The sequence below is a fragment of the Lissotriton vulgaris genome, chromosome 3_1 (assembly GCF_964263255.1).
Source record: "Lissotriton vulgaris chromosome 3_1, aLisVul1.2, whole genome shotgun sequence".
NCBI classification, from domain to species: domain Eukaryota; kingdom Metazoa; phylum Chordata; class Amphibia; order Caudata; family Salamandridae; genus Lissotriton; species Lissotriton vulgaris.
The window spans coordinates 1,230,630,338-1,230,642,875 of NC_141689.1; the positions used below are offsets into that span (position 1 = coordinate 1,230,630,338).

General features: G+C 42.8%; 1 protein-coding gene across 2 annotated transcripts in view; it reads right to left on the reverse strand.

Moving 5' to 3' along the window:
• Positions 1-1,948: 1,948 nt before the first annotated feature.
• PRKG2 (protein kinase cGMP-dependent 2) overlaps positions 1,949-12,538 on the reverse strand; it is an 898,053-nt gene continuing 887,463 nt past the window's right edge. For both annotated transcript variants that reach the window (XM_086963161.1, XM_086963160.1), the window contains exons 18-19: positions 12,270-12,336; positions 1,949-2,044 (exon numbers count right to left, since the gene is read on the reverse strand). In XM_086963161.1, the coding sequence (XP_086819287.1) occupies positions 1,949-2,044; positions 12,270-12,336 (163 nt within the window). The remainder of the gene's footprint in view (positions 2,045-12,269; positions 12,337-12,538) is intronic.

Genomic DNA, 12,538 nt, shown 5'->3' on the forward strand with positions numbered 1-12,538 from the left:
TCACATGTATGAACGCGCCCTTTTACATTCACAGGTAAGGTCTAGCTTAAAACATTTAACTCACAATAAATATCGCTACCACCAAAAAGGATCATACATAAAACATTTTGGATTGTGTCCTTCTTTGTGTTCTGTAAAACATTTTTTTTTTTAAATCTAAAATAAAATATATCAATTTAATTTAAAAATGGGACATCTCTGTGTATCTGTCTCTATAGATATTTGAAAATGTAAATGTATATGAGGGGGTTGCAAGACCTTTATGTTGCTGGTTTCTAGTGGTATTGGTTATTGCTTAAGAGATCAATCAACAGTAAAATACAATTTAAGCTTTACTATCAGTCAATGCCTGAAATTTACTGTATGCCATCATTAGGTTATTTTAGTTTTCGGAGAAAAGTAACATCAGTTGCATATTTCTGAGCACATTATCATGTAGGCGCAGTTTGTTATTGAAACATTTTAAGCCTGTTTTGCAAAAAATTATTTGTTTCGCTCATATAGAGTGCTTGTGACCTTTATGAAGATTACTAGGGCTGTCAAAATGATTGCCTTTCTAGCCCCACTTTAATGCTGATGGTGTTATTGGCAAGTGATCACATACCATGAGTGAGACCAAGAGCCATTTCAGGGCTTGTGGAATCATATTCAGAGTCAGGGCAGTCCAAAGATGTCAGAATCAACATGAAGCCACTTGAAAATATGTGATTGTAAAAAAAAGTCACAAAGGATGAGGACGTGGGAGTTATATTGTACCTTGGCATATAGAAAATAAAAGAACATGTCATTCAAGTGCTATGTAAAATGAGATGATGTATGTACAGTTTTTACTACGATTTCTTGATGATGTCCTATCAGTTAGTCTTCCTTTTAGAAAGTATGCATTGTTTGCTTTGTGATAACTACTTTTTTCCTGGATGACAGGAACATTTCTGGCATTTAAAGCCCCCCTAGTCACATGTATGACTATCCAGCAGGTCCTACAATCACAAAGGTTTGTTTAAGATTTATGAGGTGTAGAATGGCTGATCAAATAGATTTTACGCGTGCAATTTAAAATGAATTTAGTATAGGCAGTACACAAGTCGACGTTTTGTATTGTACAGCTCATATACATTTGCCACAAACTTGGAATTCTTAACCACCATGTCATTGTTCACAACCTCCGTAGTAAATAATACTCTGCCGCTCCTAATACATAAGTTCAAAAATTACAAAGTTAACTTGACCATATATTAATTGTATCACTTTTCACAATTCTTTTCTTCTTTAACTCGTGTTTATTATCCACATTTTGAGGCGAACTACTTTCATAACCCCGTGGTCTGTACTTCTTTTCATCTTTCAAAAGAATATGCATTCCCCTCTATGTCTTCAAAGCCAAACGGTAACCATGTTCAACTTTATTTTCAAATTCTAAATTGTGTCTTAGCGCCAAAATGTTGTTCACCAAAATCATATGCAAAACAAATACATATCGAAAATGAGTGCAAATAATAAAAAACAGAAGCAATCATTTAATGAGAAACTCCATCAATAGAAAGGCTTCGCACCATTTCACAAATAAATGTACAATTCTATGTTCTTGAATCAGCCTAAGAAGAATAAAAGGCTGAGCTGCATTTCACACTTCTCAGTGAGAAGCCCTTCTCCCACTGTAGAGCAGGTCTGGTTCTTCAGTTCAGCTATCCAAATAGAAATCAATGCAAGCACATGTGTATGCCTGTTTCAGCACAGCATCTAGGTCTCTTCCATGGCTGCTTCCGCTTTGATCACACGTTGGAAATCGCAATACTTTTTATACAATTCAGGAATCTTTTCTCACACAGCATGCTGTATGGCACCTGCAGAAAGACCTTACTGCAACTCTTCAGCTTCACCCAGTCCCATTCTGAGTGTTCTGCTACTCTTCGTTGACTCCTTAAAGTTATGCTCTAGTATCAGTCATTCAAAAATCTATATCCCAGCCGGATAATTCATCTGGAACTGTCCCCTCTTCTGGAGGATAGTTGTCAAAATAGCTATGGTCCATGGGCCCTTTAAGCTGAAAAGAGAATAGAGAATTTAAATGGACATTGATATATTAGTCTTATCTGAGATCTTGTAAATGACTAGTGTTCAAAACATTGACATGGGAATATAACACTGAGTAAAGATGTCATGGAGTGCATCATATATCATTGCCAAAAGATAAACACAAATATTTAGTGTTACCTGGGTGCATTTTTTAAACTGTGAAGGTGCAATAACTGCTGGGGTAATTACCATGACATTTAACACAATATTTGTAACTGCCACGTAGAACCTGAAGTAATGCAAAAACAGGCAGAACCCTTTTTGCACTTGTGACTATTTTAAATTGAGCATTTATTGAGGTCTATCATATTTTGAAAATGCTATTGGCTCATGTAAAACAGTGACAAAAAAATCTGTATTTTAAATCAAGTTCATAAATTGGGTGTATAAAACATGTGTTATTTGCACTATGGTGTTTTGTGGTGATCTGAACTTTACACTGGGGTCCAACTGACCTTATAAGAAAACTCACAATATTCTGACTATCTTCCAGCATATGAAATCGCCCTATGCATTAGCGTTAAGCTTTGCTACACGTTATTTTCCTTATCTTGGCCTTACTCGAAACCACCATTTTGTATGTTACGGCGGCCATTTTAGAGAACAAGCTGCCTCGTGGTCAGCGTGCCCTTTAGTCCTTTGTCCGTGTCACTGACCACTTGAGTTTGCCCAGCAACAGGCTATTTTTAGTAACGGTCAAGCCCGCACTTGCGCAGTTCCAACTGACCAGTCATCCCTTAGGAATGTTCCCCAAACTGACCAGTGGTGTTGTAACCCCTCCCATGAGTTGGCTGTGTTCCAAAAATGACCATATATGTACCTAAAACTCTGTAACCATGTACCGCCTACCTTTTTATGTTTGTAAACTGTATAAAAGAAGGACTCGCACCGATGTTCGGGGTGATACTTCTTGCATTACCGAAGGGTGCTGTAGGAATGTACCACCACCCCATGGGGTCTTAATAAACTTGTCTTTTACATTTTCTAGTTTCCGTGCCAACAGTTCTTACGGTGTAGTGGGTATTCTGCGGAGTATGTAGGCCTGGAGAACCCAATACCACAAATTGGCGACCACGAAGGGACTCATCGGCGACTCGGATGCCCGAAGGAGAGGTCGTGACGAAGGATTGGAAACTCGCCATGGACGCGTACGCTGCCACTGAGTGACCCGAGTCTTGGCACCCACGGTGTTTTCTTCCCTTCCTTCTGATCTGACCTTCCAGGTGGCGCCGGTCCCCGATTGAGATCCTGCTCGTCTGCGTTGCTGTACAGTGCCTGTTTAGCTGATTTGATCAAAGACCTTGGCAGTTGGAACCTGGATATTTGAGATTTGGGTAAGAATTGTGATTGGTAAGGTAGTCTGCGGACGCTTACTGTAGTTCTATGAATGTGACTATGATTTGAGTTAGCTAACATTTGAGTTTGTGAATTTGAACACATATGTGTAGTGCACTTCACATAGGCAGGCATGTAGAGATGTTTCTCTAACTTCGTTTGTACTTTGAACGGCACATTTGTGTGAAGTATAGTAAGTGCCATTTTTACAGTATCACGTTTTCGTGGTACTTTTGAACATGCCTGTTTTAAGCACACTCCGAGGGATGTGCTGTTTTGGAAATGGTACCTCATATAGATTAAATGAATCTCAGCCGGCTCCCCCAGAGGGGACCCCTAACCGTGAAATGTATGTGAAATTTGGCCTTCCCCCTATACTGTATAGTAAATTATGGCATAAATATACCAAGTCTGATCCCGAGTTACAATGGCCACTACATGGGTCGTTTGATTTACGAAAGGTTCAGTTTGTGGAGCAATGTTTGTTTCAGCGCAGGTCTAGACAGGACATGTTTGATTGTGTGCGTATGTGGGAGAAAGCAGTGCGTGAACGAATGAAGAGTGAGATTGCCTTGGCGGAAAAAGAGCAGCGCAAGGCTGCTCGAGATAAAGCTTTACAGCTGGAGGAGAAGGAGTCGCAGGAGAAGAAAGAGAGGGAGGCACGGGAACGTAATTTGCAAACGGCCGGTCAATTTCCTATTCGACGTCCGCTTTATACTGTCCTTACTAATGACATTGATGATTTTTCATTATTAGATCGGTTTCCGCCTCCGTATGTTCAGCCTACGGCCCCGACCGAGGATTCCGGTGATGAAGGCCAGGATAAGACGAGTACGAGGTTAACCGCTGAGAGAGCTTCGGAATTACGAGGGTTTGCTAGAAAATTGAATTTGAATAGAATTACTATGTCAGAACTTAATGCTGAAAGGAATAAGTGGTCGGAACGAGAACAGATGTGTTTTTTAGGTACTTTTGCGGATGAAGTTATTGAGCGGTTCCGTAAGAATTCAGAGGACTTAGAACCTAAGGATGTATCAGTCTATCACAAGCAAATGCGTAAAGGTTTATTTGCTATTTCAGATGCGGATACCTTTTTCCTACGATTGGTCCAACTACGGGATGAGGCGTCCAGATTGCGGGAAGCACAAAAAGCCGCGGAGAAGTCCTGGCCAGGGTCGACGGAGAAATCCAAAGAGTGTTCTATCTTTGGAGCAGATAAGAGTTCTACAGTGCATGTTATGCCTATGCGTGAAGCTGCACCTTTGTATCTTCCCCCTAAAGGGCAAGGTACAGATGATGATAAAACGTCCGTAGATGCCAAAGGGTATTTTATATATAATTGGGTGTATACGCCTTGGAACAGAGCGGATGTTATGGCATTGAAAAACGCTTTACCCGATCCCCGTAAGAATCCGGCAGCTTTCTATGAAGGAGTGGAGGGGGCTATTTCTTCTTGTGTTATGACGCTTGTTGATATAGATCTTTTCTTTGGATTAATTCTCCCCCCTGATATGTGGAGAGCGATTCGTAAGTTTGATGATCAAGCAATGTTTGGGGCAACTTGGAAAGAGATAAGCCAAGCTGATTTAGACAGGGAGTCTGCATGCAAACCATGCCAGTTGATTTTAGATCTTCCAACAGCTATTTTGAACAAATTAAAGACGCTTGTTCCCCCTAAAAAGATTGATTGGACTATGCTAGCCTCGTGCAAACAGAAACAAGACGAGTCGGTATCTGACTTCTTCACACGTTTCGAAGAAGCGTTTCATGATTATAGTGGACAATCGTTAACAGATGATACGGGTAGGCATCTGTTTGTTGACAAGTATGTGGCCAATCTCCTACCGGAGATTGCGAAGCGATTGAAAACAAGTGAAAGTTCCTGGACCACGGCGACCCCTGCGTCTTTGTTAACTATGGCTCAGTATTACGAGCGGCAGGAAATAGAGGCTAAAGAAAGTGTTGATAAGAAAGCGAAGGAATTGAAAATGAAGGTGATGTTGGCACAGGTTCGTGGTGCGCAATCTAGAGGGAATGATAGAGGCAGGCGAGGAGGGGGTACTGCGTCGTATGGCCGTACCGATATTGCTGAGGATCAATGCGCATATTGTAAAGAGTTTGGGCATTGGGCTGAAGATTGTCCGGTGCTTCGTGAGCAACGTAGTCAGCGTGGTCGAGGAGGTGGAAGGTCGCGGAATAGTTATTCGGGAGCGAGGGGTGGCGGAGGTGATCGTGGTAGGTTTGAAGCGAGGGGTCATGGTCAGGACGAACGAAACACTTTTGATCGGCGGAATCAGTATCAGATATCGGAGGGAGAGAACGTGGAGAGTCAAGATTATGTGCATGCATAGGATTGCGTAGGATGGGGTGTGGAATCGGTTGAAGTGCCAGTAGATCAAAGAGGCCCATATGTATCAGCGGGCATTTGGGGTTCTACTGATCAGTTTTTAGTTGACACAGGAGCTACTCGTAGTGCTTTGTCTAAAAACTTGGTTCCAAGGGCTCCCCTGTCTGGCGAAACGATAACATGTATAGGGTTCGATGGCACACCCTCTCCAAGCCCATTATCACAACCTCTTGCATTTTGTATTGACAAATTTTTTAGTTTTTGTCCATTTTTGTTGTCACCCCACACTCCAGACAATATTATGGGCATTGATTTGCTCAAATATTTTCGAGCAACGATACGCTGCACTCCTGAAGGAGTGCGGGTTATTTTGAATGACAATTACCCAGATTCAGGCAGATTTTGTACAATGAAGGAAATTGAAGCATTAGCCTCTCTCCCACACACGTTATGGGCGACATCAGATACGGATGTGGGGCAGATGCTCATCCCGCCTATTCAAATTACTGTTAAGGAGGGAGTATCTTTGCCACGTGTACCGCAGTATAAGATATCTAGAGAAGGTGAAATTGCCCTGACGCATATCGTTCAGGATTTGATTATTGCAGGAGTAGTGGAGGAAGTTCCTTACAATGTTTGTAACAGCCCTATTCTTCCGATCCTTAAGAAAGACACTGACGACAAAGTCTATCGGTTTATTATTGATTTGAGAGAAATTAACAAAATTGTCATTCCCCAGTATCCAGTGGTGTCTGACATCACAACATTGCTTACTTTGGTCCCCCCCACTGCAACGACCTTTTCTGTTATTGACCTTAAAAATGCGTTCTTTTCCATTCCCATTCACCCTGACAGCAGATACCTATTTGGTTTCACGTTAAATAATAAATCGTATAGATTTTGTCGTGTTCCTCAAGGTTATACAGAAAGTCCTAGCATTTATAGCCAGGCTTTAAAAAGACAGCTCGATTTATTTGAATTGCAATCTGGAGTAGCCCTTATCCAATATGTTGATGACCTCCTGTTGGCTGCAGATACCTATGCACAATGTGTGGAAAGTACACTCGCCTTGCTTTCCTTTTTGGCTCAGAATAATCATAAAGTTTCTAAGAAAAAGCTACAATACTGTAGACCAAAGGTGACCTACCTCGGTCATCTTTTGTCTAAGGAGGGGCGTGCATTAACATCTGATCGAATTCAAGCGATTTTAGATACACCAGTCCCCCGCACTCAGAGAGATGTACGCGCCTTCATAGGACTAACGTCCTTTTGTAGACAGTGGATAATGGGGTTTTCACACATTATCAAACCTTTGTTAGCGTTATTGTCCAAAACTACACCAATGCCCCTTGAATGGACAGATGAATGTCAAAACGCTTTTGACCAATTGAGACAGGCCCTTTGCTCTGCACCCGTGTTAGGTACACCAGATTACACAAAGATTTTCACGTTGTACATGCACGAGAAAGATGGGTGCGCGTTATCAGTGTTAGTGCAGACACACGGGGATAAGCAGAGGCCATGTGCGTATTTCTCAGCCATTCTTGATCCTGTAGCGCGAGGGTTACCTGGGTGTTTCCGAGCGGTTGCAGCAACAGCAGTAGCTATACGGCAGAGTGAGGGAATAGTTTTTTCGCACAAACTGTTGGTGCTAGTTCCCCATGCAGTAGATGCCCTGTTAAATCAAACGAAAACACAGTATCTTACGAGCGCACGTTTAACAGGATATGAGCTCACACTTCTGGCGCCACATATCACACTGAAAAGATGCGCTACCCTGAACCCTGCCACTTTATTGCCATATCCGGTTGCTGAGGGTCAGGAGGAAGAACACCATGATTGTGTTTTCCTGACAGAAGAACAAACAAAGGGTCGTGTCGACTTACAGGATATGCCACTTCCAGATGTGGATGGGGAACTGTGGGTTGATGGATCGTGTTTGAGGCTGCCAGATGGCACAACTTCTGCAGCATATGCGATCACGACGCTTAAGACGGTGGTAGAAACAGCACGAATACCACAGAAATCGGCCCAAGCAGCGGAGCTGATAGCTTTGACAAGAGCTTGCGAACTGAGTGCTGGCTTATGTGTGAACATCTACACAGACAGCCGGTACGCCTTCCGAGTAGCGCATGACTTTGGCCTACTCTGAAGAGAGCGTGGGTTTTTGACTTCGCATGGAGTACACATTATGCACGGAGAGCTAGTGCGTGATCTCCTAAACGCGTTACTTTGTCCAAAGAAAGTGGCGATAATTAAATGCAGTGCACATAAAAAGGTCACTGACAAAGTGGGACAAGGTAATGCCTTTGCAGATAGTATAGCAAAACAAACGGCTATGTCGCGAAATGACTCCCCCATGTATGTAGTGAAGTCGCAAGCCGAGCGATGGCATGATGCTAGAGCAGAGATATTAGACATCCAGAAATCACGACTGAAGTAGAACTTGCAACATGGGCAGCAGAGGGGGTGCTGGATGATGAGGGTTGTTGGAGGAGTAAAGATATGGAACGATGGAAATTGCCTGCAGCTTACTTGCAAGCGATGGTCCAGATGACACATGGGTTGGCACATGTTGGAGCTCTTGCAATTACTCGATTACTAACACGAGTTTGGGAGCATCCTGAGATTGCTAACACGGCCAAGAGAGTAGTGCAGACCTGTCTGATATGTTTACAGCACAATCCTGCAAAAGGGACGCATACTCCGAAAGGAGGGTTCGTTCCACCTTCTGCACCATTCGAGGTACTACAAATGGATTACATTCAGCTTGAGCGTTGCAATAACCTTAAGTATGTTTTAGTGGTGGTGTGTGCCTTTAGCAAATGGGTTGAGGCCTTCCCCACGAAGGATAATACAGCTTTGACAACAGCTAAGGTTTTGCTCAAAGAGTACTTCCCTCGATATGGCGTTTGCAAATTTTTGTGGAGCGATAATGGTCCTCATTTTGTTGGGAAAATTGTGGAATATGTGTTGAAGGGATTGGGGTTTCAGCAAAAGTTCCATGCTGTGTTCCACCCTCAGTCGGCAGGCCTTGTTGAACGGTACAATGCTACTTTGAAACTAAAGTTGGCTAAGATTGTGGCATCCACGTCTTTGAAGTGGCCGGATGCTTTGCCGTTAGCGTTACTCTCTATTAGATCAGTGCCCCACTCTCGAACTGGCCTCACACCTTATGAAGTGGTGTTTGGAAGGCCGATGAATATATGGGGAGTTCCTAAGCCTCGATTGTTACATGATGTGCCTTGTATAATGATGAACGATTATTTGGCACGATTAACAAATGATTTACTCTCTATTCACCAACAGGTTCGAGAAGCGCTCCCTGACAACTCCATTGGAGAGGCTCACAATCTTCGTCCTGGGGACTACGTGATGATCAAGTCCTTCGAGAGAACAAACAGCTTGGAACCGAGGTGGCGTGGCCCCGAGCAGGTACTGCTTGCAACCTGAACGGCTGTACGAGTGACCAACAGGAAGCGGTGGGTGCATTCAACTCACTGCCGCCGTGTCTCTCCGGACCTGGTGAATCCTACTGTGCTATCTGACTACAGAGATATCTTGGACGAGGAAAAGAGCCCAGCTGTGACGTCGGCCGAATTGGAGGGAGCCTTCCCGGACCACACTGTTTCTGGACGACAGAGATACAATCTGCGACCACGATAAGAAGAAGATTTCTTTTTGGTGCGAGACTGGTTGAGTTACCGCTCTGGGGTTTGTGAAACGGAAGCCGGGAATCTCAAGGGGGGGGGGGGTCAGTTCTGCCAAGAGTAGCGACACCCGTCTTGACCCCGGAGAAGAAAACAACGGCTACCTCGGAGCTCAGCACTCATATTTTTATTTTTTTAGCTGTACATTTTGAGACATTGTGAACTTTTGAACTATGGCGTCTTCTGCAGCACGAGACAAAAGAATCCTTGGTGCTGTATTATTTGTGTTGACGATTGTGGTAATAGCTGTGATAGCCTGGGTAGTAGAACTTGTGGTACCTGTGCGAGAACATTTGCTGCCGACTACCCCGGCTCCATCTGAACATTTTCATTTCACCTTACCATATCATGAAGAAAGGCACCGACAGACGTACTTGAACAATAGCTTCATTCAAATATTGCATCACACCCACAATATGACGAACACTTCTAACTGTTGGGTATGTGGGATGTTGCCTGGACACCAAAAGAAAGGAGGCACACCGCTCATCCCACTCCCGTTTTCCCACAACGGGTCTTGCAATGCTTGGTATACTCTCCTGTTCACTTTGCGCTGGCCAACAAAAGGGGGGTTGCTTTTCCGTTTAAATAAAATATGCTACCATGATCGGGACGGCTATCCACAAGCTGAGGGTACTCGGTTCGAATGGGAGGAGTACCGCCCCGATAATGTATCTGCGCCACGAATTTACAGTAACCAACGGAACATTAACATGCCCAACTCTCATGTTATTAATGTCATAGATACGAAGGCTGATCTCTGTATACGTAATAAAGGTACAATCCCGGTTGGCAGAAGTGAATGTAACGCCACACTTACCTTTGACAGTCCGAATGGCATTTCATTTGTAGCCTCCCGAAATACATACTTCATATGTGGCAATAAAGGTTATCATCGTCTCCCGTTAGGATGGTTAGGCACATGCTACATCTCTTTTGTACTGCCCCCTGTATTCATTGCCCCACCAATGTACCATAATGATTATGTTTTGTATCACGACTTTGTACTAAACAGAGTCAAAAGAGCTGTAGTCCTTGAAGATATTGATCAAACCGACACTGCACTGCAACAATATGTAGATTTTAATTTGGGTTTGTTTTCGTTTGTGGGAGCTGCTCTAAACAGTCGAAAGATACGACGATTAACTTGTGTTGTTGAAGCGGTCGCTAATGATACTGCTTTTGCATTGGGGAATATAACTGAAGAACTTCAAATATCTAGAATTGTAACGCTTCAGAACCGGATGGTTCTAGATGTAGTTCTAGCCGATCGAGGGGGGGCATGCCGAATTATCGGAAGTAGTTGCTGTGTTTATGTGCCAGACAATTCACCATCTGTATATGATGCCATATCCAAATTGCATAAAATTGCTGCTGAGATACATCCGGACAATGGTACATGGACCTTTTCGGGGTGGTTTTGGTCAATGTTTAGTACATGGGGCTGGAAGCTACTGACGATCCTGTGTATAATAATTGGGATATTATTCTTCTTATGCTCGTGTATACAATGTGGCCCTGCATTATGTTCTATGTGTCTATCAGCTTGTATTCCATCTAGGCGAGCTTTTGCCCAAAATGAATTAATGCTTCATAAAGAGGTGGCCCAGATTATGTCCATCGATATAGAAGATGAATATCCTGATTATGTTCATTATGAGGTAGCTTCAGCTAAACGCTAAAAGGGTCGTCTGTCGTAATTCGACAATGACTGGGTTAGCGTTAAGCTTTGCTACACGTTATTTTCCTTATCTTGGCCTTACTCGAAACCACCATTTTGTATGTTACGGTGGCCATTTTAGAGAACAAGCTGCCTCGTGGTCAGCGTGCCCTTTAGTCCTTTGTCCGTGTCACTGACCACTTGAGTTTGCCCAGCAACAGGCTATTTTTAGTAACGGTCAAGCCCGCACATGCGCAGTTCCAAATGACCAGTCATCCCTTAGGAATGTTCCGCCAAACTGACCAGTGGTGTTGTAACCCCTCCCATGAGTTGGCTGTGTTCTAAAAATGACCATATATGTACCTAAAACTCTGTAACCATGTACCGCCTACCTTTTTATGTTTGTAAACTGTATAAAAGAAGGACTCGCACCGATGTTCGGGGTGATACTTCTTGCATTACCGAAGGGTGCTGTAGGAATGTACCACCACCCCATGGGGTCTTAATAAACTTGTCTTTTACATTTTCTAGTTTCCGTGCCAACAGTTCTTACGGTGTAGTGGGTATTCTGCGGAGTATGTAGGCCTGGAGAACCCAATACCACACATTGGTTCTCTTAACTACTGATAAAAAACTGTTGGTAAACACTGCAGAGAATGTAGAGCAGGCTACAGCTGCAATACTAGAGAATAGATCCACAAACCACACCAACAACTTTATATAAACATTATGACATATAATTATAACATAACATAAACATTATTTATAAACAGTACTGAGCTCGGCCTAAACGCTATCAAAGAGGAGTTGAGAGCCATCACCACACCAGCAAGATGGCTACCCTACTTCAAACCATGAAATCTGCAATATGGCAGTGGGGCTGCAAAATACGTTTTATATAATGTAAAAATGTAGGCAAACATTGACTCACAACTTGTAAGAAGTACTGTTATGGATAATATTTTCTCTTAAATACGTCTGTACACTTAAAGGTTTGTTACCAAAGTATGAGGTTTGTAACATTACATTTGATTTCTTATAAAAAGAACTGTTCCATTCAAAACGTTACTTTTTAGATACATTCCATAACTGAAGCTTGAAGCTGCTAAGCATGATTGCTAATAGTAGTAAAATACTATACCTCTCTTTTTAAAGGTGAAGGAAGGTTTCTTGTTTTCAGTCCCTCCCAGTTAAAACCATGAAACCACCTGATGAGAAAAGTACAAAAATAATTAGACAAATGTTAATTTAAGGATTTATGGGTTCCTGGACAAGACATATTTTGGGAATCCCTCTGTGCAACAACTTTGAATTGTATTACCCATTTTCTGCTATTTCAAGCCTGCATGATGCCAAAATACTCCAGAAATAGAGTAGCTCAAAAACAGCTGAGATGTACCGTACAAGAGA